The following is a 27,988-nucleotide window of genomic DNA, read 5'->3' on the forward strand; positions in this document are numbered from 1 at the left end:
AGGGCCTTCTTCCTGAGCCAGAAAATGGACAGGCCCCTGGAAGGACTTGGCCTGCTGTGGCCTCATAAGATTGGTGCTTTAACTTGAAACTACAAGGAAACCCCTGGAGGATGGGTGTTGAAGCACTGCTCCTGCCAGAGCCTGTATTAGGGTTGGCGTGATCTCTGGTAAGCTTATTAGCATGCATACAGGTTCTTCTATTGCTTGTAATGTTTTCTCTTGTGTTTTTACCTTAAGAACATGGGCGGCAGGTATCGCAGGCTGGGGGAGGCTAAGCCTCCCCAAACAGCCCCATGTGGCCCTTCCCACACTCCACCCTGAGGTGGCCCCTCCTACTTGTTGCTTTCCCCCTTGGCCCCAGCCCAAGCAGGCTGCTCCTTTTCTGAGCAGGCTGGAGCTGGGGCTAGGGCACCCAGCGTGCGGCTGGGACTTCAGGCTGCTCAAGAGGACTGGGGGTGCTGGGGCTGTGCTGCCCGGTGCTCGGGGGGGGGAGAGGGCTGGGGGGCTGGAGGCACTGGGGCTGTGGGCAGCGCCAGCTGCTCTAGGGATGGGGGTGCTTGGGTGGGGCAGCCTGGGGCTGGGGGGGGGCTGTGGCTAGGGGTGTGTGGGGAGGGGCTTGGGTCTCCGGCAGGAGAGGGGAGTGGAAGGGGCAAAGGGGTGGTGGGGCCTAGAGTAGAAGAGGCGGGGCCAAGGGCTAACCTCCCACAACGGACAGCTCACGCGCCGCCCATACTTAAGAATAAAATAGGCTTGCATAGGAAGTGCTGTGTGGTTACTATAACTATTGGCAGTTACACTGTGTACGTGTCTGAGGAGCGAGAGAGCAGGAAGACCTCGGTAGGCAGCCTGTCTCTGCTAGGAGTAACACAATGAAGGCATCAGAGTAGCAGCCGTGTTAGTCTGTATGTATAAATATCTCCTGTCTGTGTGTTCCATTCTATGCATCCGAAGAAGTGAGCTGTAGCTCACGAAAGCTCATGCTACAATAAATTTGTTAGTCTTTAAGGTGCCACAAGTACTCCTGTTCTTTTTACAATGAAGGCAGCGAGCTGCTCAACCTGGAAGGACCGTGGTCAGAAGGGGAGAGAGAGACATCTTCATCCAAGAGAGGAGACGGCCATGGGAACCAGAAGCCAGAGTGTGGGTGCCTTTGCTGGACCACAATGGGGGATGACAGGTGCAGATGCCCTGAGCTGTGACAGAAGCTTTAGCCTAGCACTGTCCTGACATTTGGAGAATGCTCTCTCCTCACATCTACCCTTCCACACCCTTGCTCCTGAGTGACTGAGTGTCCTGGTCAAACTCACTGTGATGCAGGGGGAAATATCAGTGATCTGTGGAGATTAATTTGGATTACTAGAGAGAGATTCACTGGGTTATGCTGAAACAAGACCTAAACCATTTTTAGTCAGGCCGAGCTACTTGCCTCAGTATCATGCAGCAGTGTGTTGCCCAGGTTAATTACAGGCTGGATTAAAGAATTTGCTCTATTACCTTTAAAATTGTTGTCTTTTGGTTTCATCATGGCCTTGTGCAATGGGACATGGTAAACAGAAGCACAGAGAATGTATGTTATGCACTGTTTGTGATTTCATACCCTTGTCACCTGCTTTTACTCTTGCTAAAGTAAATTGACTTACGGACAAATCCTGCCCTCTGTCACTCAACAGGGCCATTGAATTCCAACAGACTGCATGGCTAAGTAAGGTGAGCAGTCAGCAGCTTTTAAAAGCCCTCCCCAAGTAACCATTTTTGGGGCTCTTCTCTGAACCTGTACTCTCTGATATAGCCTCATGTGATGTGGTAACCAAATTGGACTGTGTCCAAGGTGAGGCTATACCGTGCATTTGTACAATGCTGCCATATCTTCCATATTCTCTCTCCCTCTCCTTTAATTCATCCTACTGCCACTCCTTATTGGGGCTTTTCTACCAAGCTAACTCCACGGGCTAATGTATCAGCAGTGATCAGAACATGACCTTACTGAGCATCTAGAACAATGGCAAGATTATCCAACTTCACTCAACTCTTAATACTTCACTAGTATAAAATAATTGCATAGCACTATAGATGTGCATAGTGCTCCAGGTTACAGATAAGGATGGACTCCTTGCCCTGAAGAGTATAGTTCAGTCAGCGGTTCTCTGCCTCCTGCACACTGAGACCCCATGTTGCAGCAATAAAAATATTCTGCCCACCCTCTCACCTAACCATTAAGAAAGCAAGTTGAGAATCTGTGTTCTAAATGAAAACAAAAACATCTAAAGGAAGGCAATACAGGGAGGGACGGCAGAGGTGGAAGCCAAGGTAGAGGATATGAAAAAGCAATTAATGTTGTGTAAAGAGGGGTGATGGTGCAGAATACAACTGGTGTTTCCCTTCAGGAATCTAGTTTTTGAGTGTGGTAAGGTATTAATAGAGGTTTACTTAGTGGTAGCCAGTCACAGGAGTCGCTGAGGGCAGTGACCTCTAAGGAATGAGAGCTATGTGGTATGTTACTAATAAAAGTTTTGAGGAAGGAAAGGTTCTTATAAGAGAAAAGGAATAATTTCAGTCATGCTGTTGGCCAGGTGATGCTTGTAGCACAAGTTACACAAGTCTAACTGGCTGGTTTGGTGCAGAATATTCTGATCTTGGTCTCTGCCTATTATATTCACAATCACAATACAACCTTGTCAAGCATGCCTGGTAGATGACAGGAGTGCAGTGCATGCAGGGACACAGACTAGGAAGGCTCTAAAAAAGAAGGTTCCAAGGTTTCAGGCTACAATTTGAGAAATACAGCTCTTTAAAAGCTAACCTAGAGTCTTCCTGACCCAGCTGGAAACCCAGCGAGATGTAGTCTGAGAACCCCTGCATATCAACCAGTAGTATGTTTGTATGCACTTTTAAAGCACATACCACTAAAATAGTCTATAGCAGTGGTTTTCAAACTTTTTTTCTGGTGACCCAGTTGAAGAAAATTGTTGATGCCTGCAACCCAACAGAGCTGAGAATGAGAGATTTATGGGAGGGGCGCAAGGCTGGGGCAGAGGGTTGTGGGGCAGGGGTGAAGGCTCCAGGGTGGGACAGGAATGAGGGGTTCAGGGTGAGAGGGGACTCTGGGCTGGGGCAGGGGATTGGGGTGTGAGAGGGGGTCAGGGCTCTGGGCTGGGGGTGCAGGCTCTGGGGTGGGGCTGGAGATGAGGGGTTTGGGGTGCAGGAAGGGGCTCTGGGCTTAAATGGGGGGCTCAGGGCTGGTGCAGAGGTGCAGGCTTAATTCCGGCAGCTCCCGGTCAGTGGCACAGCCAGGATGCAGAGGCAGACTTCCTGCCTGTCCTTGCACTGCGCAACAGAAGCGGCCAGCAGCAGGTCCAGCTCCTAGGTGGAAGTGCGCAAATGGCTCTGCACGGCTCTCGCCCACAGGCACTGCCCCCCCCCCAGCTCCCACTGGCCAGAAACCAGCCAATGGGAGTGCAGAGCCAGTGCTCATGGCAGGGTCAATGTGCAGAGCCCCCTCCTCCTGGTCCTCTCGCCTAGGAGCCGGACCTGCTGGTGGCCACTTCTGGGGCACAGCACAGTGTCGGAACAGGTAGGGACTAGCCTGCCTTAGCTGGGGCAGCACCGCCAACGGGACTTTTAACCTCCTGGTCAGCAGTGCTGACCAGAGCTGCCGCGACCCAGTGCCTTACATTCTGCAACCCAGTACTGGGTCGTGACCCACAGTTTGAAACCACTGGTCTAGATACTAGAATACTGAGCTAGCTTAGTCCCAGTCTGTCTCTGCAACTCACTGACCTTTTGTATAATTGTTTCTACCCTCTTCTGCTTCTTGCGTTTGCTGTTGTGTCAATGGTTCAGTGCTGTGAGCCTTATTTGTGTTGCACTAAGGGGAGGCCACTCTTCTGACAAGTGTGAAGACATGGTCCTTATGCTTGAGAGCTTACTCAAAATAGCAAACATACAACGTATGGGGTTTAGGATGCAGAAAAGGTAAGATGACTGGTGATGTAGTGTGCACATCATGTTCCAAGAATCATGCTTATGGTCATTGTTTTCAAATATAGGAACTCTGCCGTACTGATTAGTCCAGAGGTCCATCTGGTCTCTGAGGGTGGCAAGGACCAAATGCTTCAGAGTATGGCACAAAACAGCCCATAGCAGACAACTGGTCTCTAAGTGCCTATAGGGTAAGTTTCTTCCTAATCCTCATCAATGTGCTATTTATATTATTTGGATGATACATTGTTGGATCAACCAATGCCCTCTGAAAGGGAGTGCATGTTAATGAGACAGTGGGGTTGGCTGGAGAAAGGGCAGCCTGGGTCAGAGAGGGTGTCAGGTACTGGGTGGGGGAGCTGTTGGCTACCTTCCAGGTGCTGGGGCTTCCGAGGATAAAGGACCTGTACTAGTGTAACTGAAGGGAAATAATCTTTACAGGGCCAAGGAGGACTCTGGCCCCTTTGATTTACACAGTAACTGCCAGCAGCAGGGTGGTTGCGGGCCAGCACCCTGGGGGAGGCCATAGATAAGTAGGCTGCGAGCTTCTTGCTGCCAGTGCCCTGTAGGAGGTCCGGCTCTACGGGAAGCAAGGCTGAGTGTCTCAGAGGAGCGGCAGGGCCTGGCGCGACGGCGGCAGCGGCGGCAGAAGGACCAGGCTGCAGCTTTTCCCCGGGGCGGAACAGGAGCCGCGTGTCCTGGTGCAGCCGCCTGTCAGTCATGAGGTGGGTGGGCGGGGCCACTCGCGCAGTCCGTCTTCGGGATTGGTTGTCGGAGGCAGGCGGGGCGGGGGCGGGGTCTGAGCTGAATGAATTGGTTGGGCTGGCGGCGGGAACGCGTCACCTGCAGCCTGGCTGCGGCTGGGGGTCCCAGCTCCGTGCTGCCACCGGCGGCTCCTCCTCCAGCGCCGGCCCGGCCCTGACCCGCCCGCCCGCCCGCCTGCTCGCTCCTGCAGGGCCCGGACCCGAGCCGCCCGCGCCCCTCCAGCATGGAGCTGCTGGGCACCAACCTGTCCGCGCTGCCCCGCCCGCAGGAGTATGACTTCGAGCGGCACTTCGACGAGCTGCAGGCGATCCAGTGGATGCGGGAGAACTGGTGAGCGCTGCCGGGGCGGCGGGCTAGCTCCGCGGGGCCACCGCGCTGGGGTGGGGATGGCTGGGCTGGGCTGGAGCCTGCGGTGCAGCACCGGGGACCCGTCTGCTGCACTGAGACAAGCGGCGCTAAAGCGAGCGAGTGGCCGGAGCGCTCAGTACAACCAGCTTGGCGCTGCTGAGCGAAAGGGATGCAAAGCAAATCCTAGAGCCAGCCTGGAGATTCCCCGTGAAGCTGAGGGGGTAACTGCCAATGCCATTCTGCAGGGCCCGCCTCATGTAAGCAAGGCTGGCAGCTGGACGGGACCTTCACAGGCTCAGATTTTTAATAGTGCGGGTAATCCACCATTGGACCAATTTACCAAGGGTCTACTGGTGGATTCTCTATCACTGGAGTGGGTCTTTTCTAAGAGATCTGCTCCTCTAGTTCAAATGGGAATTAATCGGGGAAGTCCTGTAAAAGGCTGGTTATGCAGGGGGTCAGACTAACACAGTGGTCCTTTCTGGCTTTATAATCTGTGACCCAACTCAGAAGAATGTGCACCTGTAGCTTCTGTTAATCTTGTGGGAAAGAAGAGCTAGACAGTAAAATAGGAAACAAAGCTATACTCTGAATGAAAGAGTGCGCATGTACAAAAGCTAAATCCATATAGCCTTCCAGAAGGAGATGCAACTTAGTTAATAGAGCAATTGCCTTAAAATAAAACTAGGTTCACTGCCCTGTTTACTTCAATATGAATTTAGGGTTAAAATTGCTGGTGAAAGTTTAATATTAAACACCTTCATAAACCTATGCCTCTGAGGTCCTTTCGAGAGCCAAGAATTAAACTTCTTATGCTACTGGCTTGAATAGTGAAACCCATTGTACAAGATTAGTCAACAATTGCTAGATTTCATAAAGCATCATTCAATGTGCAGTTGTTTTCTGTGTCTCAAAGGAGATGTTAGAGAGCAGCATCTTTATACTCAATTCTTGTTTGAACTCTCTTTCCTCCCTTGACACAAACATACATTGTAAAAAGAATGTCTGCACTGCAATTTTTAGTCCTGAGTTAGCTGGCCCGGGCCAGCTGCCAGCCATGCTGTGGGGCTTTTATCCCTGTATAGACATACTCTAAGTAGCACCTTTTAGAGTAGCAATAATAGTGATGACTCAGCCATCTTACCTAGTGTACAGATATTGTTTAACCAAATCTGCATTCCTTGAGTGCAGAAAGATTTTAGGTTGAAGAGCTGCAGCTTGAAACTAAACAGTTACAATAAACTTTAAAGAGCCTGGAGGTAGAGTCCCTCTGTGTGTGAGGTCCTGAGTTCTGTACGTAGGTCCTTGGCCTTGACCAGGTTTGTCCCCAAGACTGGAACAGGAGGGGCTACTGTAGGTCAGAATTTAGAGGTGGTGTGGTAGAACTGTATTTGGAGAGAAGCTTTCAAGTACATAGATCATAGGGTTGGAAGGGACCTCAGGAGGTCATCTAGTCCAACCCCCTGCTCAAAGCAAGACCAATCCCCAAACAGATTTTTACCCCAGTTCCCTAAATGGCCTCTTCAGGGATTGAACTCACAACCCTGGGTTTAGCAGGCCAATGCTCACTGCATCATACTTGTACTTAGTTAATGTGATTGCTCTCTGGCTTTTTGAGTAGCCTCACTCAGGTGACACTGTAGGTAGAACATGTAAAACAATCACTGAGATCTTGCCTGTTATCTGAGGTGTTATAAAAATTATGGCCTCAGATCTTCTCTAATAAAATGAATCTGGATCTGGGGGCTTTGCCTCAGACACAGGCTGGGTTCATTGGGCGTTGCCAATGTTTAGTTTACAGAGCTATGTGGCCTGCAGGTTTGGAGGCAAGCGGTTGCGTGGGGTGGTTATGGTATGTTGGTATTTCAGAGGACTGGAACAATATATAGTAGACAGTTCTGGGAGATGAGGGCAGTGGGAGAAGGATGTCGCCTGCTTGGAGCAGCTACTGATTCCACACAGCACTGTTATACTTCCTGAAAGTGTCATGTTCCTAAGATTACAAGGTTGTCTGCATGCTAGGAAACTTCTACTGAAGTGATGTGGCAGAGGATAACCTGTATGTCTGACATGAAAACATGGTGCTGTTTTTTTTCTTGTGGTGAAGGTATGTCATGAAGTCGTTTTCGTCACTTTCCTAAGGGAAAATTACTGGTCTAATCTGTAGTTAAAACTCTGGTGCATCAATTGACAAGCACATCCAGCTTGAGGCTGAAAATAAAAACTGCTCTCCTGTCTCTTTCTTGCAGCTGCTGCTGAACAGCAGTGTCACCCCACGCCATGCCTCATGACAGGAAGAGCCTGTCTGCTGTTTGCTACTATGCCCCACGAGGCTATATGCACAGCCAGAGGAGGAGTTACACCATGAAACAGGGAAATCCATTCACTTCTGCGCTTGGAATTTACAGGAAACTTGAGTAGGACTAGGAGACCATGTTTCATTTGCACCTTCAGTTCAGGCACATGCAAATCCATGTACCCAGGATCTTGCCATGTGGGGTGACAGGTTGCAGCTGCATTTGATTTGTCCACACTTGGTATTTCTGGGCTGGCAGTCAATAGGCTTTTCCTAGCCTGCTAAGATTTGCACTGAGCACAAGATTTGCATTGAGCCACAAGATTTGTCAGGATTCTAAGCCCCCAAAGGCCTGAGGTGGTTTGTGTCCAGGGTTTTGGTTTGGGGTCCAGCTAATTTGACACCAGAACTTAAAACACCTGAATTGTAATGAACTTCATAAATATTTCTTCTGCATGCTGAGATTAGATGACATGCCCACAGCACATACCTCTTCACCTTTCAGAATCTCTCCCTGAGCATGCGGTAAAATCCGTAATGGCTTGCTATTTGGGGATGCTAATTCTAAAAGAATAGACTGCACCCTGTTTCCATTGGGACATCTATTGTGTATTCCTGGTTCCTAGCATGGAAATATGATGGGTTGGTGAGAGAGACAAGGTTTTTAGATTACACAGGCTCTCCTTCAGCTCCTGAGCAACACAGGGTTGGTAACTGTCTCTGGAGCAAACTTAACTTGTTTGTTCTTGGCTTAGTGCAGTTTGGAAGGATTTATGCCCTGATTGGGAGAGTATCTCCTCAAAATGCCAGAGCATTTGATTACTTTGTGGTGAACTGTTGTAAGCATTTGATGGAATGAATGGGCTGGTTGTCATGGGTGCAGTGACTGCATCATTAACACTTCACATTATGAAGTGTGGTTTAGATTTGGAGCAGAATCCTTCGCTTGCTTAGTCCCATGGCAAATATGCTATGGGAGAGGATGAGAGATTTCATCCCAAAGCTAAGTTTATTAATGGAATAGATGGTAGAATTCAAAATGAAACCAAGCATTTTGAAATAAAAATCAAACAGTTATTCACAAAACAATCTTATGCAAAACTCACAACTCCTATTTCAGAGAGTGTCTATTCATCCCTTATCTTAGGCCTGGTCTACACTACACGTTTAAACCGAATTTAGCAGCGTTAAACCGATTTAACCCTGCACCCGTCCACACAACGAGGCCCTTTATATCGATATAAAGGGCTCTTTAAACCGATTTCTGTACTCCTCCCCGACGAGAGGAGTAGCGCTGAAATCGGTATTGCCATGTCAGATTAGGGTTAGTGTGGCCACAAATCGACGGTATTGGCCTCCAGGTGGTATCCCACAGTGCACCATTGTGACCGCTCTGGAAAGCAATCTGAACTCGGATGCACTGGCCAGGTAGACAGGAAAAGCCCCGCGAACCTTTGAATTTCATTTCCTGTTTGCCCAGCATGGAGCTCTGATCAGCACGGGTGGTGATGCAGTCCCAAATCCAAAAAGAGCTCCAGCATGGACCGTACGGGAGATACTGGATCTGATCGCTGTATGGGGGGACAAATCTGTTCTATCAGAGCTCCCCGTTACAGAAGACGAAATGACAAAGCATTTGAAAAAATCTCCAGGCTATGATAGACAAAGGCCACAGCACAGTGCCGTGTGACAAGCGTAACGGAAAGCCAAAGAATCAAATGGACGGTGAGGGAGGGAGGGGGTACTGAGGACTCCAGCTATCCCACAGTCCCCGCAGCCTCCGGAAAGTATTTGCATTCTTGGCTGAGCTCCCAATCCAGGGAAAAAGGGCGCGAAATGATTGTCTGCCGTTGCTTTCAAGGAGGAAGGATTGAGTGATGACATTTACCCAGAATCACCCGCAACACTGTTTTTGCATTGGGATCTCAACCCAGAATTCCAATGGGTGGGGGAGACTGCGGGAACTATGGGATAGCTACGGGATAGCTACCCACAGTGCAACGCTCTGGAAATCGACGCTAGCCTAGGTACATGGACGCACACCGCCGAATTAATGTGCTTAGTGTGGCCGCATGCACTCGACTTTATACAATCTGTTTTACAAAACTGGTTTATGTAAAATCGGAATAATCCCGTAGTGTAGACGTATCCTTAGAGTTTCTTACCAAAGTCCCTTAGAGCAGTGGTTTCAAACTGCAGGTCGCGACCCAGTGCTGGGTCGCAGAATGTAAGGCACTGGGTCGTGGTGGCTCTGGTCAGCACCAGGCCGTTTAAAAATCCCGTCAGCGGTGCTGCCCAGCTAAGGCAGGCTAGTCCCTACCTGTTCTGACACCGCGCTGCGCCCTGAAAGCCGTTAGCAGCAGGTCCAGCTCCTGGGTGAGGGGGGCCACAGGGCTCTGCACACTGACCCCAGTCTGAGCACTGGCTCCACACTCCCATTGGACGGCTCCCAATGGGAGCTGGGGGGCAGTGCCTGTGGAGGGGGGGTGGAGCTTGCGGGCGAGAACTGCACAGAGCTGCTTGAGCACTTCTGCCTAGGAACTGGACCTGTGCTGGCCGCTTCCAGGGCGCAGCATGGTCCACTGTGCCAAGACAGGCAGGAAACCTGCCTTAGCACCCCCGCTGTGCTACAAACCAGGAGCTGCCGCAGGTAAGCCTGTGCTCCATTGCCACGCCCCATTCACCTACCCCAGCCCTCCCCAAACCCAGAGCCCCCTCCTGCACCCCAAAGCCTGCACCCCCAGCCTAGAGCCCTGACCCCCTCCCACATCCTGACCCCCTGCACCAGCCCACAGCCCTCACACACACCTTGAACCCCTCACCTCCCACACACCAAACCCCTCTACCCCAGCTCCGTTGAGTCACGGGCTTCAACAATTTTCTTCAACTGAGTTGCCAGTAAAAATCTGAAAACCACTGCCTTAGAGCCCTCCTTGTGGGGGATGGAGGAAAGGTTAATTCTGTTGCTGGACCTTGAACTCACTGTTTGCTATTAAAGTTACTCTTGCCTTTAGCAGACCCAAGAGAGCAGGATGGAGAAGAATGGCTTTCTGTTGACATTCATAAGACTAAGGCAAAACAAGCTGCACCAGCACAACAGCAACATAGGGGGCATCATCGGCGGCGGGGCGTGGGCGGGCCGGGGGGGGCGCCGGGCGCCGTCCGTGCCCTGCGCGGATCATGCTGAGGGCCCCCCCGCCTGGGAGGACCCGCAGGCATGACGCGGCCGCGGGGCGCGCGCGTGCCCGGCGGCTCCGACTGGACCTCGGGGCAGGCCTGGCCGGAGCCGCCGCCCGCCCCCGCCGAGCTGAGCCGCCTGCAGGAGCGGTCCCAGAGAGCCAGCAGGACCAGCAGTCATGCCAGCCGGAGCTCCGCTTGCTCTGCGGCCCGGGCGCCTCCCGCGCATGACTGCTTGGGGCGGCCAAAAAGCTAGAGCCGCCCCTGCATAAGACAGTCACAGACAGCTCATGCATCTGTTGTGGCCAACCTGTGTAACACCTCTGAGCCCTAGCTTGCTTGCTTGCTTCCCCCATCTGGCAGGTTCTGGCAGGTGCCTCTTTCTTTGGTTTCTCTTGGGCAAGCTATGCTGCTTCATGCCGTTGTGCTGATGCCATGCAGTACAGCTGATCTCCGCATGGCATGAGAAATAGTGGGGGATCCCATGAATCAAGTTGGGGTCCTCACTGGTTTGGCAATGATGGTCCAATGTCCTCACTGGCATGTTGACACCTGGACTGCTCCATACTTCCCCTGTGAACCTGGAGGATTCTGGAGCGAAGCAGAGGCCTTCGGATATTTCTCAAGAAAACACCTCAGGAGCCCATGATCTTTCTCGTTCTCTAGAGTCTCAGTTTGGCCTGACTTCCCATACACCAAGTCTGTCTAACTTCTGGTTTCAAACTCCTCGTTTGCAAGTTGTAACCTCAGCAGGGTCCTTGGGTTGGAGCAGCAGCCCTCTTTTGTTAATACATATTCAGTCTCTTTTCTATACCTTCTCGATCACCTTTCTTTGTTACTGTGATTCTGTAAGCTTTCATCCACTTATCAATTACAGCTCAAACGGCAACTCGGCCTGCTATGTCCTACCAAGGCACCAATGCTACCCGTCAGGCCAAAGTTGAGGGCATTGGCAGTGGCTCCTTTAGATTAGAGAGAGCATCTTTGCCTTGTGAAATTAACACACGCCCTCCTTCCTGAGCTGTCTAACAACCTGCGTTTGAGAAGTCATTTCCTCAAAATGAGGCAGTGGCTTGTAGGAGAGAAATCAATGTAGCTCCCTTCTGGTGATGGCTGTCTACCATATGGCATTGTTTTAACTGCTAAGCTACTGGTGGGCCAAGTGTGCTGTGCCACATACATTCCCTGGCGCCCGAGATCAGCTTCACACTTCTACACTATCAGCACTGAGAGCTGGAATGGAGTCTGAATTCAGACTTATAAAATGAAAGTGCCTGAAGTATTCCTGTGAAGGAGGCCCCTTTCCTGGTGGCTGACTGTGTGTTGGGATTGGCTGATGGTTCTGCTCAGAACCAGGCAATGCTGCCAAACCAGGAAAGATGGTCTTGTGGTCAAAACACTGGATTAGGAATTAGGAGGCCAGCTCTGCCTCAGACTTGGCTTGACCAAGTACATTGCTTAATCTGACTCAGTTTCCCATCTCTTAAATGGAGTTAGTAGTACTTCCAGCCTGCCCTTGGTCACTCTTGTCTCACAGGGACAAGGGCTATCTTCTCCGTATGTAGAGAGCCTAGTACAATGTGTCCCTGAGCTCACTTGGGTCTTCCCAAACACTTCAGTATTATAGTTATGTACGGTCACAGGGGGCTTCAGTTTCACCAGGCCGCTTAAAATACTGCTTGGTGACGGCTACTGTCGTGTTTAGTATGAGCAGCTTTGTGTTGACTGTGACTCTGTGGATGTAACTTGAGCTTCCTGAGGAACTGGAGCATCTTCCTTCTCTTTTGGCCCTGGCACAAGGGTCCTTCTGTTTAAGAGGAAACTTCTGTCCACTCTTGCCCAGAAAGGGGTTTATCTGTGGAGGGTATGTTGGGCCTAGTTCATCCTTCCTGGAACTCCATTCCCATGGGACCGAATGCCCAGCTGGAATGGCCTGGGAGGCTGGGTTTGCGTGAGAGGCAGGAGAATTGCTGGCTTAATCTTGGGCCTTAGAGCCAGTGTGGACAATAGTATTGTTTAACTGCTTCTCAGACTTGTCTCGCTCCAGCAGGGTGGGGAGTGTGTGAAGTCTTCTAGCCAATGAGCACATCCCTTTGGGAGGGGATTATGTTGACTCATCAGCCTACACGTCTGTGAGGTTACCAGATTGCCAGCTGCATACAAGAGTCCTCCTTGATATTGAAGACGAAGTTGCACACAAACCACCACCAGAGTGTTCCCCTGGGGCTGCTCAGGCTGATGTGGGTCCAGAGTTAAACCCCATCTGTGCTCTGCAGCCTTCCATGTTGGCAGCACTTGGCAGAAGTTCAGTACATAAATGGGAATGGAAAGGGATGGGTGCAAAGGTCAGTATGCGTCATGCACAACTAGTCAATGCTGGGAGTAGCTGTTTACTTTAGGGGTGTCTTATCAAGGTGGAGGGTGGAGAGGGGTGTTTTCTTGACTGCTCTGTGGAAAATGGCTGAGATATGACCTCAGTCCCACTTGGATTTTCTTCACTGAGTCAGCTGGCCTCTAGGTACAACTGCACTGCAAAAGGAAAAAAATCTGCAGCAGTAAGTCTGAGCCTGGTCAACTGACTCAGGCCCTGGGGCTCATACTACAGGGCTAAACATAGCGGTGTAGATGTTCCTGCTAGGGATTGATCCTGGCAAGGGGGTAGGTGACAGAGCCCAGCTCCAGCCTAAGGGGATGTCTGCCCTGTAGAATGACCCAGAGTCAGCTGACCCAAGCTCTAAAACTCACTGCTGCTGGATATTTTTGCAGTGTCCCTGTACCCTTTGACCCTCCCCTGTTAATGAGGGATTCTTAAGTTCCTTTCTTACTGGGGTGATAGGCCTCTTGAGAATGAGCTGGGCCAACCTGTCATTTTCCTTGCCTCCCCATTCTCCAGACGTGGCTGGAGCTGCCACCTACCTGCTCCCACCTCTACAGGACAGATGAAAAGTTGAGTAGTTTGCCTGAGAGAGTGGAGCAGTGAGATTTCCTGTTTGTTCTGTAACTTACTAAATTAGGAGTCTTTCATATTTTTACATAGCAGGGGCCGTTGTGTAACGCACACCTTCCTCTTCCATTTGGCATCATGTGGCATGCCTCTGACAACTGCGATTGCTTAGGCGGAAAAGTAACATCGAAGTATTTAGTGTATTTTCTCGACACCTTCCAATGAAACTTGGCAGTTGCAGGAGAGGAGTGAGAGCCATGTGACCAGCTCACTTTTCACTAGCAAATGCCTAGTGGGCCCTGCATGACAATTTGGGGAATTTCCTGTTAAACCAGGATCCTGATTCCAGTGAGTTTTATAGTGTTGAGGGGTGAGTCATGGCTGGACTGTGGGGAACAGTGCTCCTGAATTATAGGCTGGATCCCTGGCATCTTGGATACGAAGCTCATGAGAGCAGAAGGTCTTGTCGGAAAACCCTCGGGGTGATAACGAAATGCAGCCATTCAGCCCCTTCTCTTCCACTCACAAGCTGTGAATCACAGAGCCGTTGGCAGCGCTGCATATCAGTGAAATGTCAACTCCACCCCTGCGATGCCTCCGGCACCAGCTGTCAGTGCCAGTGCTTGCAGGTACACACCCCTTTTCATGCTCAGCAGGAGGGAAGGGTTAATTATGTTCTTGATCAGTACCAACAACCCGCTGCCACCTCTTTAGCAAACATGGATGTCATGGAAGCTTAACCCTGTCTGAGCTGGGTTCACTACTACTTCTTGGGTTGCCTTGGCACTTCCTGGTGCTGCGATCCTTCCCTGCCTGAAGCCTGCCTTTGCAGTGATTTGGATACAGTTGGGGGGCAGGGGTGGTTTCATGATGCAGTGCTGCTCTAGTGTGGGCTGGGAGCTTCATTTTCTGCCATGCTGTCTGCTTTTAACTTCAGCATGTAGTGTTTGAAGGGAGGTGCTGGCTATAGCAAAGCCTACTGCAGGCAAGTGGTGTTCACTAGCAGTACCTGCTGATCTAGGTCTCTCTCAGTGAAGTTCTATGGCCTGTTGTATGCAGGAGGTCAAGTCATAATGGTCCCTTCTAGCCTTAATCTATTAATCTTTTGTTTGGGCGAAGGCAGCACATCTCTGCCAATACACCACAATCCTGACCTGTAACATGTCCTGCTTTTCTCCCAGCCAGCCAGCTCTGCTCATGCATCTAAGTCTCCCTGCTACCAGGGCCGCCCAGAGGATTCAGGGGGCCTGGGGCAAAGCGGGGGAGCTGTGGTGCTTATTCTCACGCGGCGGCGCTCTGGGTCTTCGGCATTTCGGCGGCGGGGGACCCTTCAGTCGCTCCGCATCTTTGGCAGCACTGAGGGGCCCTGCCTGCTACTCCAGTCTAGGCATATGCTGCCCACCAGGCCACAGCCTGAGATCTTAAACTCTACTTCACTTAACAGCAAAGAGGTTGAAGTTGTACGTATGTCTCTGGGGTTGAAAGGCTTGTGCGGTAGCCTGAATTTCAATTGATGTACAGATTCTCCTACGGCATAGTACCATACATACAAGTTCCTGACCAGGGAGTCCAGTCCTCGCTATAGTAAACTGTGGATCGCATTTCAAGCTATAATTCTACTGTTTCCATGGAGACTTGTTCTGAATGCCGCTCTCCATCCATCAAACGTCTCTGTAAAACATCTAGCATTTTCAGTCCATGTAGACCAGGCATCCCTGTGACTGCAGTGTGAATTCGAACAATACCGGGGCAAAGTAGGGATTCCCTCACGGCAATGCCACTTTTGCCCAAGAATCTGGTAAGCTCATTGTTGTGGGTTCTGGAAGCTAACTAATGTAAAGAATGTTAGACTTAGGCTGATTTGGCCTAGGATCAGAGAAAGGAATGTAGACCTCCCCCCTGCATGGCTGAAGAGGGATCAGGTTGCTTTGGTTCTTACTAGATGGGGATATGACTTACGGTGGCTGGAGTCAAGTCAGTGGGCTGTGCAGAGCGTGCACATTCTGGTGGTGGTTCTCAACTAAGCCAAATCAAACCTATCAGCTGCTGGGGCTGGGAGGAGGGGCAGCTTCTCAAGGCCAGGGAGAGAAGAGAAGAGGGGTTCTGAAGGGCAGCTGTGCTCTCTTCTTTACTCCCCCTAGCAAGAGGTGGGTATTTAATCCTAGGTCCTGAACTTGGGGATTTAAGAACAAAGTAATATAGGCAGACTGGGTTGAGTGGCTGCCTTGGGTTCTGTCCATCCAATCCACTCCATTCCCTGAAAGAGGGAAGATCTGCCCCCTTCAGAAATGGAAAGGGCAGCTGGTTGCTGAGACAACCCACTGTTACTCTGTTCCTTACAAGGGGCATTTCCATCCAGCAGCAGAGAAATGGAGCAAATAGGATTTGATGGTGCCTTCGCTACAGAGAAGACACAGCTGAATGCCTGTGTCCAGGCTGCTGCTCCTACTGCAGAAGCCCCAGGCACGAGAGGCTTTGTAGGACTATTTGGAGGGGGGAAGATGGGGAGGGATCCCTTACAGTGTGGCTGGAATCTTAGATTTTTTGCGAGCTGAGCCTAACTAGATTAGGACTTGGATGGGAGAGCTCCAGGGAACACAGCTGGTGCAGGAAGTGGTATTTGTGACCCACTAAGCTTTCCTCCTAACACAAACTCACAGCCTAAGATTCTGTGCTACTCTTTGATTGGTGGCATCAGGCAGGCAACAAAGGCCAGACTCCGGCTTGGGTTCTGTTCTGCCACCCTAGGTTCCACTTGCAGCTTTTCTTTGCTTCCTGTCCTGTTACGTTACTGTGTGCTAGTGGGGCTGTGTGAGCTGGTATGGGGTTTGTAAAGGTCTCTAGGATGAAAGGCTTGTGAAACTCTAGTTACCCAGGGAGATAATTCTTTAGTTTTTTAAAGATAATTTAATTCTTCAAAAATGTATTCTGATGGCCAGTAGAGGGGACTGGGTTTTGTCCAGCCTGGTGAATTGTCAGGCCTATTTTTTTTTTTTTTTTTTAAATAATCAGACTGCATTATATGGATGGAGTATCAAAAATGGGGTCCCAAATCGGGGAAGCTAAGGCCAGAACACGTCACAGCACGACAGAATGTTGTTTTCAGCCAAGTCTGTTGTGAGGGTCGGCCCCCAGCACTGCCTGTGTAGAACACTGTCCCTTTCTTGCTCTTAGTACACGGAGGAAACTGTGGCCTCCTCACAAATCACAGTGAAGGAGCTAGTCTGCAGATAAATAAAACTGCTTGTTCGCTCAGCTTGAAATCCTTGCCAGTTGCGCCCTCACTTGCGATCTGAAGGGGCAGGGCAGCATTGTGGAAGTCTCCATAATGTGAGATCCCCTTTCTTTTCCTTCCGTCACCAAGGGTATTTCTACCAGCTCCACTTATGGCCAAAGCCTGCTCCTCCTGACTACAGCTAGGGGAACAGCAGATACTTCCAGTATCCATGGAAATGCAGGGCTCCATTAGATTCCTCCTTGTCCGGGCTAGTGAAGCCCCCACCAGGAGCAAGGGGTAGGTGCATGCTGTACCACATGCCAGCTGGTCTGAGAACTCTTCTTCCCCCCTCGCAGGCGTAAATCTTTCTCGTTCGCCTTGGCTTACATGCTGCTGATCTTCGGAGGCCAGCATGTCATGAAGCAGCGGAGAGGGTATGACCTGCGCAAGCCACTGGTCCTTTGGTCGCTCAGCCTGGCCTTGTTCAGGTAAGAACGGCGTCTCTTGCTGTATTCTGCTGCTGACGGTTACTGGGCAGCCGTAGAGCCCCACCGGGCCAGCTGACCCTGGAGAGACATGGAGGCATTTCCTTCTGGGATGCTAACCCAGAAGGGGCAATAGGTTTTTGATAAACTGCTGAACCACAGACCATTCCCCACTCCCAGCCTGGCCACGGGGCTTTAATTTTAGTCCTTATTTTAAAACCTTCCTCCTCTTCCCCCCCCCACCCCATTTCCTAACCCTGTAGAAGTGATCCCAAAATGGGGGGGGGAGGGTCCTGTGAAGTCTTTCCCCCCCTTCCCCACCCTGAGCCCTCTGGTCTTGAGCCATCCCTGCAAGGCTTCTCTCTGCCTTCCCCACCAATAGCTGCAGTCTGTGGCAGGCAGGCAGCAGTGTCGGGGGTGGGAAGGCACTGTGCTCAGTTGTGGCCTTGGGCAAAACGGGGGGCGCTAACACTCAGCCAAGCTCAGCCTGAACTAGAGAGAGGAAGTATGGGGATCTGAGCTGCTGCCCCAGATGAGATGAGCCACGCTGGGGCTGACGGCTTCTGTGCTCTTCTCTATGGGTTCTTACAGTGCCCTCGTCACCACAGAATCTGAAACCGTTTGGATCTATTGACTGCTGTCTTCATCTGAGAGCGTTGGCTCTCCTAGGTACCCTGGGCCCAGGTGCTGGAGCATCTTGAAGATAAGGACCGAGACCTTAAACTTGACTGCTCAATCCACTCCCTAAGCATTTCCCCTAGAGTTTGGGTGGGCAGAGTAGCAGGCCTATCCCTACTCCAGATGGCTGGCTGACCATGACCGTGAGCAGAGGCAAAGATCAGCCTCTGCTGTGCAGGGCCCAGCTAGCCTGGACTTGAGGTGCAGGATACTGAAGGGTGAACAGAGAAGTGCACGATCCCTGCCTTGCTCTTTGAGCTGAGACCCTCTGAATCCAGCGGAGAACATGAAAGGGATTGCCAGCTCCTCTCTGGCAATCGGCACAAGCTGGCTGAATGTGTCAGTATGTACAGGCTTCGCCATTCCTTGTGAGGTGCTCAGGGAAACTTTTCAGTGTGGAAAACTTGTTGCTTGTTTTTTGCAGTGGTGAGGATAAAAGCTGAATAGCAAAACAACAAGGATGAGATGGCTTATGTTTAAACACAGATTTCTTTTGTGAACAGGGTATTATTTTTCAAGTTTCAGCAACACACACATCATAAAAGTGAGAGCAATCTTACATCTAACGTCTCTGTGTAAAAAGATTCAGTTCTTTGTCTTTAAGCAATCTATAAACTGTCCATAAACATACTGTGCTGGCAACTCTGGCTTCCTGTAGGCAGGAGTGGCATGTTTGTAGACATTTTGGTGGTGCCCAGAACCAGCCCCTGCCCAAACTCCACCCCCCACACTCTCCCCCCCCCCGCCCCAACCTGCCCAAGGCTCTGGGAAGGAGTTTGGGTGAGGGAAGAGGTCTGAGGTGCAGGGCCTAGGCTGAGGCAGAAGATTGGGGTGCAGGCTCTGGGAGGGGATGCAGGCTCTGGGAGGGAGTTTGGGGATGGGAGCGGTGCAGAGGGATGGGGTGAGGGCTGTGGGGTGTGGCTGCAGATGAGGGGTTTGGAGTATGGGAGGGGCTCAGGGTGAGAGTAGAGGTGTGGGGGGACGAGGGCTCTGGCTGGGACTGGGGATAAGGTGTTTGGGGTGCTGGAGGGGCTCAGGACTCGGGTTGAGGGTGTGGCGGGGGTGTGTGAAAGCTTTGGCTGGGGGTGTGGGCTCTGGGGTGAGGCAGGGCTGGGGATGAGTTTGGGGTGCAGACAGGCTGCTCCAGGACAGGGGCCAGAGAGGAGGATTCCCTCCAGCCCTTTCCCTGCCAGCAACAGCAAGCTCTGGGGGAGGAGCCCCCCTTTCCTGCCCCCCCCCCAGCAGCACAGTCACCCCCACCACTGTCACTGCATGTGCTCCTAGGGCCCCTCTCAGGTCCAGGAATCTCCCTTGCCTCCCCCGTGGTGGGTGCTGTGTGCGCCTCCTCCCCTGCTGTTGCCCCTGACTGTAGCCTCACTGTGGGTGAGGGATGGGGCTGCCTCCTTGCCCAGCATGGGGCAGGAGCAGTGACTGGGCAGGAGGGGGCTGTGCTGCTGGAGGGTCCTGCTGGAAAAGGGACGGGTTTGTGGGCGAAGGCCAGGCTGAGAAGAAAGGGGGGCATTAGGACCCTGCGGCAGCAGTTGCTGCAGGGAAGCAGCATGGAGGAGACAAAGACAGATGCTCTGCTCTGGGGCCCAGAAAGGCGGGCAGGGGCAGCAAGTCAGGGCCACGAGACACTTGGGGGCAGGGGGGCACAGGTGAGGCTGGGGGAGGGCACCCCGGCCCCAGCCCCAAATTTTGGTGGAGCTGCGCCCCTGGCTCTGAATATTGCTGGTGCCCGGGCACCACGTGGGTATGGAATTCACCGCCTATGCCTGTGGGCACTCTGAGAGGAGTCTGCTGAGAATGACTCAACCACAGCTTTGCTTTGTAATTTAGAGCAGAGCCAAGCCAACATCCTTCAGTTTTCTCACCCTCCTCTCAGCACCTGTTTACTGCAGCTCCTGACTGGTTGGGCAGAGTGAGACCATCATCCTCACAAGGTTAATTGGTGTAAGATGCTGAAGCATGAGGGGGATGAAGCTGGCTGGGAGTGATGCTGGATTCTGACTGGCCTGCGTGGTCCACATAAGGGCAGAGGGGGTAGGGGAAGATGTGGGAAGCTAGAAGGACACCTTGGTATGCAGTGTCCTGGCACTGATAGTGCATGCACAACCATTGTGAAGCCATATCCCCGCTGTAATGACTGACAGCTTTGGGTAGCCAGCCCACGAGGGGTGCTTCTTGGCCTGCATGAGTGTCTTTCAAAGTACTTGAAGCCGAAGGTGGGGCAGGGAGCACATATTCTTCACTTCTCTTGTTGTCTTGGTTTCCCAGGAGCCATTGCCAGGCGTCAGGTACACAGAAAGCCATGCGTTTGTATACAGTGGGTTGCTGTGATACAGTCCTCAGCTTCTTATCTCTTGTGTGGCATTTTACTGGTGGTGTCATTCTGACAAGGCAGTTCTGGGTGGAAAAACCACAACTGCTTACACCAGCTCAGACTGCTTTCAGCTGATATTAGTCATCACACTAGTAGTTTTCAGAAGCTCTCCTACTCAGCCATGCAGTTATGGCGCCAGTGCTTTGTACATTAGCCTTTTCCTGAAAAACTCGCTACAAGCGGCTCCGCTCTCGGGAGGATTGCCATAGTTGGGGTGGGTGCTGCATGGAACTTTTTGGCTGAATAGTTTATTCGCTGAAAAATGCAGTTTGGGGGCAACGGAAACTATTTGCAAATTTGGATCAAATTCAGGAAATAGCACTGAATGAATAAAGAAACTTCTAAGTCAAAGTGGTTTGTTCTAACACTTCTGAAATGAAAGACTTTGACTTTTTGTTTCATTTTGAAATGTAGGTAGATTTGTTTCAAAACTTTTTAGATGGGTAAAAACACCCTAAATAAATGAGAATTTCCAGGTTGAACAAAATGTTTCATTTGACTGGAAATGATTTTTTTCCCCCCATTTTGCAAGCAAAAACAAAAATGTCAGTTTTGGTTCATTCTAAAACAATTTTTTTTTCGGTTTTACTTTTTGGTTTGGCCACTGAACCAAAAAATCCATTATTAGCTCAGCTCTAGTGAAGGCCTCCTCTAAACTTCAGTTTCTAAAATGGTGCTGAATGCAATTAGTCTGCACTTGCAGCTAAACCATGTTCAGGACTTGCTTAGCTGTCCCTGTCAACAACAACACAGAGCTTGTCTAAGCTACAGAAGAAGTGGGGAAAAACTACTATGTTTAAATACATTTGTCAACCTCTCGATTTCTTGCTGTGTGGAGAAGGAGAGGGGAACCATGGCTTAGCCTAGGAATCTACTGGGGGTAAAACATGGCTCCTTATTGTCTTGTCTGGTTAGTATCTCTAGCATATAGCAGACCTTGAAGTCTGTGCTGATCACTTTCCAGACCCAAACAAGTGTTGATTCCAGCCAGCAGTGCAGAGCCCATGTAGCTGTTAAGAAACGGATTTTTGAGATCCCAGCTGGGGTTTGCCCTACAGCACAAGCTCTTAGATCACTTCTCAGTCTGTAAACTGAGCCAGCCATCTAGCGCTAGTGACATCTATTTCCAGTCAGATCAGAACCACACATCACATAGCTCTCTCTGTCATGTGTGCATGGAGTTCTGCAGTAGTGTGTCTTATGGACACTAGGAACAGGGTTAGGCAGCAAACCTTTAGAATGGCATTTGTGCATGTTGATTGTAGGGGCTGAGATGAGCGAGTTGAGTTAGTGGCTCTTTGCCTAATTCAGACTTTGCTTAAGATGTGCAGTGGTTTTTGTATCCTTTGCTTGTTTGAGGCCCGGGCCTGGCCTGATGTGCTGAAACTCCAGTTAAGAGGTGAGAAGAGACTGGAATATCAGAGCGTGTGGTAGCTCACTGTTGAGGTGCCCTGGAAGAACTTGGAGTAGGACTTGGGCAGGAGGTGCTGCAGGCTCAGGACTGAAATGTGCTGGCAGAGCTGCCTGGGGACTTGTGGATGGCTGCCCCCGTCTGAGTAGGGTCAAGTAGTTCTGCTAGTGAGCCAGGCAGGGTATTCGAATCTGTGCTTCCCAAGACCAGGAGGAGCAGTAACTGGAGTAAATACAGTATCAGTTGCCCTGCAGGGCAGGAGACTGATTACCTGGGCTCCCTACCCCTCCTGTGGAGGGGATGGAGTTGCCAGAGTTTCTGTGGGGGGAGAAGTCAGCCTTCCTTGTGTGATTTCGTCATGTCCCATGATGCTCATATGGCTCTCTTGCAGTATCATCGGCACCCTGAGGACGTGGGGGTACATGGGATTTGTCCTCTCCACCAGTGGATTTAAGCGATCTGTATGTGATCCAGGCTTCTATAATGGCCCTGTCAGCAAGTTCTGGGCATATATGTTTGTCCTAAGCAAAGTACCAGAATTGGGTGAGTGTAAAACCTCCTTTGCTTTATCTGATGTGGTTATAAACTCTTCCCTTGTTACTGGCAGACTCTCTCTAAAGGGCTCCATCCTCCACAGGAGGAGCTGACTCAGCCAGCATAGGTTGTCTCCCTTGTTCTGACCCACTGCAGCTCAATGCAGACAGTGTAGCACCATCTTGTGACCTCCCAGGTAACCTCAGTCTAGCTCAGTCCCCCCAGTATGGTCACTTACACAGGAAGGAGGACTTCAGGATAAGACACAGGACTGGCAATTAGGATTCAAATCCAGGCCCTGCCACTAACTTTTTGCCTGGAGGGAGAAGGGGTGGGTAAACGTCAGTACCATGAGGTGTATGGTGTTACTTCTCTCAGTGCAGCGTTGTATGTTTGGCGGGGGGAGGGGCTGTCCTCTTGGAGCATGGAAATAATCTGGGCTGAATAAAAGTTCTGGTTGGGTCGAGTGAGGTGATGGATTTAGTGCAATGGTTCATCTCTTCACTGCAGCCTGAAAACACATCAGCTGCTTTGCCTTATCTGACCAGTGATGTCTGTCTCCCAAGGTGACACGGTGTTCATCGTTCTCCGGAAGCAACGGCTCATCTTCCTGCACTGGTACCACCATGTCACGGTGCTGCTCTACACCTGGTACGCCTATAAGGACATGGTAGCCGGTGGCGGCTGGTTCATGACCATGAATTACAGTGTCCACGCCTTCATGTACTCCTACTACACAGTGCGGGCGGCAGGCTTGAGGGTGCCACGCCCGTTTGCCATGGTGATCACCTTTACCCAGATCCTGCAGATGGTGATGGGCACAGCAGTGAACATCATGGCGTACTCCTGGATGCAGGATGGCATCTGCTCCACCTCCTGGGAACAGATCTTCTGGTCATCCATAATGTATCTCAGCTACCTAGTGCTCTTCTGCCACTTCTTCCATGAGGCGTACCTTAAGGGGAGGGGCAAAACAAAAGGGGACTGAAACTGGGGGAGGGGTGCAGCTGGGAGTTGCTGGGACTCTTACTCCCTAGGCTGTTGGCGCTCCGGCACGTTACAGGCCTGGTGTGATGATTTGGGGGGGCGGGGGGGAAGGAGGAACTGCTTGCTACCAGAACTTCAGCTGTTGGACCTATGAAGAGGCATTGGTATCTGCCTCAGAGCGGGCTTCTCCCTGGGCGTTCCCGCCAAAGGCTGAGTGCTGTTTGCTCTGCCATCTTTGGAGGGACGGGGGAAGAGAACCGGAGAGGCTGTGAATGCCAGAGAGAGGGTTGGAAGAGTGTCAAGAACCCATTACTGAATTTCAGGTTCTCCCTTTTCTGTCCCGCCAACCTGTCTCTCCCCCACCCCCCAGGGTTGTGTTGTGTGTCTCTGGCACAGATCTAATCTTCCATTCGGTTCTTAAAGGCCAAACTTTCCTAAGGGTGAGGAGTGTCTGCTCCCTGGCATGAGCTTCACACACAAGGGATGATTGCGTGCCTGTTGCACAATGGCTGGCCATGCCGGTTCTGCAGGAGAGGGTTGAGAGCCCAAGATTGGGTGCTATTGCCAACTAGAGGGAGACCCTTGAATTCAACAGCTCGCTGGGGCAGGGGGTGGGGCAGGAGATGGCAATGGTGGCTGCATTGAATGGGAAAACACCCTAGTTTTCTCAAGTACCTAAATCTTTCTCCTGCAAGGAACTGTTGGGGGGAGGAGGGGAGGTGCTAGTAACAACTGGGAAGCCATGGTTGTCCTGATTGGCTTAGAGTCCAGAGGGCTTGAACTAAGGAATTGAAAGCTCACAGGTACTGACCTTATATTAAGGGGTCTCCTGCTCCCCCAAGCTAGCTGGCTTGACTTGGCATTTCATTTTTCTCTTGGATGACAAGAATCTTCCTCTTTTCTGGGTTAGAACGGTGAACACCAACTGGGGAAGAGGGGAAAGGGACAGTCCCCAGCTGACCCAGTACATATCTAGACTGCCTAGCTAGGGCAGAATGAAGATCCTCCCGAACCTCCCACGTGCTAATTGCAGGAGATGAAAAGCCCTGGGACCTGCTGCTAAAAGCCAGAGCTCTAAGTAACTAGTTCAAAAATTGATCTCACCCCAGTGATGGTCTCACTTAACTCCTCATGACACTCACTTTGGTATGAACATGTGTGCCTGGGCTGCTGGCCTAGATGTTTCCCCTCTGACATCCTGCCACTTGTGATTACCTCAGCTTTTAATAGTGGATGGGCAAAGATGGTGTTTAAATCTGGCTTTGTGATCCTGGAGCCGAAATACTAATGCTCCTCATGAGACTGGAGGGGTTGTCCCCAAGCTGGACTTTGGAGTTAACGTTCACTGGCTGCACTTTAAAAACCTGCTTTCCCCATTGTGAGTACAGGGAACTGCTCCGACTGGAGTACTGGTAGAGCTGCTAATCTCAGTAGGCCAATTTAAAGCTCCTGATGCTTTATTAATTGAGGTCTGTGTGCAGCACTGGGGCCTGGGTACCAGCCCCAGTTCTAAAAGATTCCCTCTGTAGCCTTGGGCAAATCATTTCACCATGTTGTGCCTCAGTTTCCCCACCTGTAAAATGGGGGATGATCCTGACCTACCTCCCATGGAATTTGAGGCTTATTGTCTGTAAAGTGTTCTGAAGACTAACATTGTGCAAAGACTTGTCACTGTGTAATGCAGCCCCGCCCCCAGCTTTCATCGCAGGAATTGCCTCTTCTAGTCAAAGCACCTGTCTGTTTCAGGCAGCTGTGCTGCTGGAGGAGGCTGAAGCCGTGATCACGAACTCCCAGGGGACACCAAGCCCAAAGCTTCTTTATGTTGTATACAGTTGGAGGCAAGAGTTGATTTTAGGAGGAAAAAAAAAAGATGGGTGAAACCTGTCCCTTCGTGGCATGCTGTGACTTGTGACTGAAGATAACCAGCATCCTCTTCCTTGAACAGGAAAATAAAGGGTAAGAGTCCCTGGAGAAACAGCAATGAGTGTTAATGAAGCCAGGAATCTTTGGAGTCCAGGTTCCCTTGCTAAGGCACTGACTCTGACAGCACTCTAGTAGCATGTTTAATCAGGCGTACGGATTCTCAGGGTTTAAGCTGCTCTTTCTACTTCAATTAAATCAATTTTACGCTTCCTCATTCCTCAGCTGTTCTGCTGCTGACTTCCACTGCACCTTGGCATATGACCTCTTTCAGATCCCCTGGCTGGATGGCAATTCTGCAAGAGAATTCACCCTTTACTGGAGGGTGCTGAGCAGCTCCCACTGTGGTGATCTCTGCATGGGGCAAGCCTGTTCCAGAAACCCCTCCCCTTGGGCCTTGCATCCGAACACTGCAAAATGGCTTTGATGATGCTAGCCTTAACAGCAATACATTGATTATAACTAACGAGCAGGGCCCAGCTTATTCTACAGCATCAAAACTTGCTGCTGTCTTTCCAGAGTTATGCAGCCAAATTGAAACTTTCATTTTTAAGTTTCTGGGTGTTAATTATGAAGAAAACATTAATCTGAACTGAATGTAGGGTGGTGCAGTACCGTCTGCCTCAGTCTACAGCCAGCCAAAGCAATAGCTCTGAGTTAACGCCTTATTTAGTGCGAATGGATGTACACTCTGAAATCTAAGGACAGCAGTTTAAATGTCCATTGGTCAGCAGTGTGAAAGTTAATCTGGAAAAAAACTTCCCGCTAAACTACTTGTTCTGCAATCCCAAATTACCTTCCCTCCAGTTTCATCCTACCCAGTTTCCAAGTGTCAGTTTCCTCTTGACAATTGCCAAGTGGAGTCCTACATCATTCCGGAGCTCTGCAGCACAGGGCAAAGTGGGTGGCAGTGTAGAATTAAATACAGAACACTATGCTGATTGTATTATTCATATTTATATTAAATAGTATCTGGTAAATTAACTGAGGTTGCCGCCCCATCATCCCTGCCCCGGAGTTCTGCAGAATCCATCTCTAGCTTGCCGCAGTGTTACATGGGACCTTGTAGAAGTGCTGAGTACCTATGACTCCCCTCAGCTTCAGTGAGATTTGCCAGTATACCCATCCCCGAAGACCAGGGCAAACTGTAGAAAGGTTGGGAAGAAGCTGTCTGGGTGTCGCTGGGTGTTTGTCCTGGTAGTTACAAGACTTGCAAAGCAGCCAACAGCAAAGAAATGTAAATGTCTCTGAACCAGATCTGCAAATCCACTCCAACTGTTTCTGTGATATGTGAATTTGGTTAATAAAGTGTGTGGTTTTTATCATGCTCCTTTGTCTCTGGCCTATGTTCTGAATTAGAGAAAAAAGCTAAGCATGACTTCCCCTTTACACCCCTGACTCCTTGTGAGGAAGAACTAGCCTGGATATGGGCTAGCTACTGAACAGAGGCAACTGCAACTTCACTTGCTGGAGGATTCTCTGCACCTTGAAGTCTTTAAACCATGATTTGAGGACTTCAGCAGCTCAGACACAGGTTAGGGGGTTTATTACAGGAGTGGGTGGGTGAGATTCTGTGGCCTGCAATGTGCAGGAGGTCAGACTAGATGATCATAATGGTCCCTTCTGACCTTAAAGTCTGTGACTCTCTATGTGCTTATTTATATTTTTATCCAACAACTTTTTCACTGAACTCTTGTAAAGCATCTGGTCCTGCTTTTATACTTTGCACACTGTCTGTCTAAGGATCATCTTACTCCGTAAAGTAGGTTTGAGGAGAAGCAGAAAACAATTTGGTAGTTGTGGAATAAACAAAAGACCGTTAAACCATAATTATTTCTTGCTCAGTTAAGCAACTAAGAGCTTGCTCAAACCTTGCGAAAGGCCACAAATCACTGAGCTGTAATGCACCTATTTGCCCCAAGAGTTGAGTCCTCTTCATCCTGCTCATCAAACTGATTTATTTTTTTTTAAATGCCCTACTGTTTTTGCTTGCCTAGTTCCTCGCCCACCCCTGCAGCCAGGGAATCAGGCTCATGAAATCAACAAGAATTCAGTAAAGACAAATGCAAAGTACTGCACTTAAGGAGAAGAAGAATCATATGTACAACTGCACAATGGGAAATAACTCCTGTATTGCTCAGAAGGAGCTGGGGGTTACAGTGGATCAGAAGTGAATGAGAGTCATCAGTGTGATGCAGTTGTGGAAAAGGCTATATAATTCTGGGGTATATTTAACAGAAGTGTTGTAAGACAGGCGCCGTAAGGGATAGCTCAGTGGTTTGAGCATTGGCCTGCTAAACCCAGGGTTGTGAGTTCAATCCTTGAGGGAGCTATTTAGGGTTGGATTAGATAACCTCTTGAGGTCCCTTCCAACCCTGATATTCTATGATTATGAGCCAAATCAACTGGGAGAATGAATTTAAGCAGAAAACTGTGAATGATTATTGGAAATCATCTTAAGAACAGTAGTAGATGCCCCAAAAGTCACAACTGAGGGAAAAGTCTGCATTTGGATAAATAAGTGAGCTGGTTTAGAAGGGAAGTGAAGGCAGATGTTTAAAAAAAAATGGAAGAAGGGGGTGGGAGTTGGTAGTAATGAAGATAAATCAGAAGTTAGGAATGGTAGGAAATTGTAAGGGAAGCAAAGAGACACAAGGGGAAATCTATGGCCAGCAGAGTTAAGGACAATAAGGAATTTAAGTCTGTTAGGAAGAAAAGGAATCCTGACAATGATATTGGTTCATTACAAGATGGGAATGGTAGAATTTTAAATAATAATGCAGAAAAGGCAGAAGTGTTCAATACATATTTTTATTCTGTAGTGGGTGGGTGGCGACAAAAAACTTTCACCCGTATGAGAGACTT

At 50.2% G+C, this 27,988-nt stretch overlaps 1 protein-coding gene across 3 annotated transcripts in view; it reads left to right on the forward strand.

Annotated features, from left to right (window-relative positions):
• ELOVL3 (ELOVL fatty acid elongase 3) overlaps window positions 1-26,450 on the forward strand; it is a 51,613-nt gene extending 25,163 nt beyond the window's left edge. The window contains exons 2-6 of one of the 3 annotated variants that reach the window (XM_039482278.1): window positions 4,047-4,169; window positions 4,934-5,073; window positions 17,082-17,213; window positions 22,074-22,225; window positions 22,783-26,450. In XM_039482278.1, coding sequence (XP_039338212.1) covers window positions 4,967-5,073; window positions 17,082-17,213; window positions 22,074-22,225; window positions 22,783-23,204 — 813 coding nt within the window. In that variant the 5' untranslated portion in view covers window positions 4,047-4,169; window positions 4,934-4,966 and the 3' untranslated portion in view covers window positions 23,205-26,450. Of the gene's footprint in view, window positions 1-4,046; window positions 4,170-4,860; window positions 5,074-7,340; window positions 7,509-17,081; window positions 17,214-22,073; window positions 22,226-22,782 lie in introns of those variants that run through there. The other 2 variants (XM_039482276.1, XM_039482277.1) reach the window with 2 other exon arrangements.
• Window positions 26,451-27,988: the final 1,538 nt, after the last annotated feature.

This window comes from Mauremys reevesii, linkage group 7 (assembly GCF_016161935.1).
Source record: "Mauremys reevesii isolate NIE-2019 linkage group 7, ASM1616193v1, whole genome shotgun sequence".
Taxonomy (NCBI): Eukaryota; Metazoa; Chordata; order Testudines; family Geoemydidae; genus Mauremys; species Mauremys reevesii.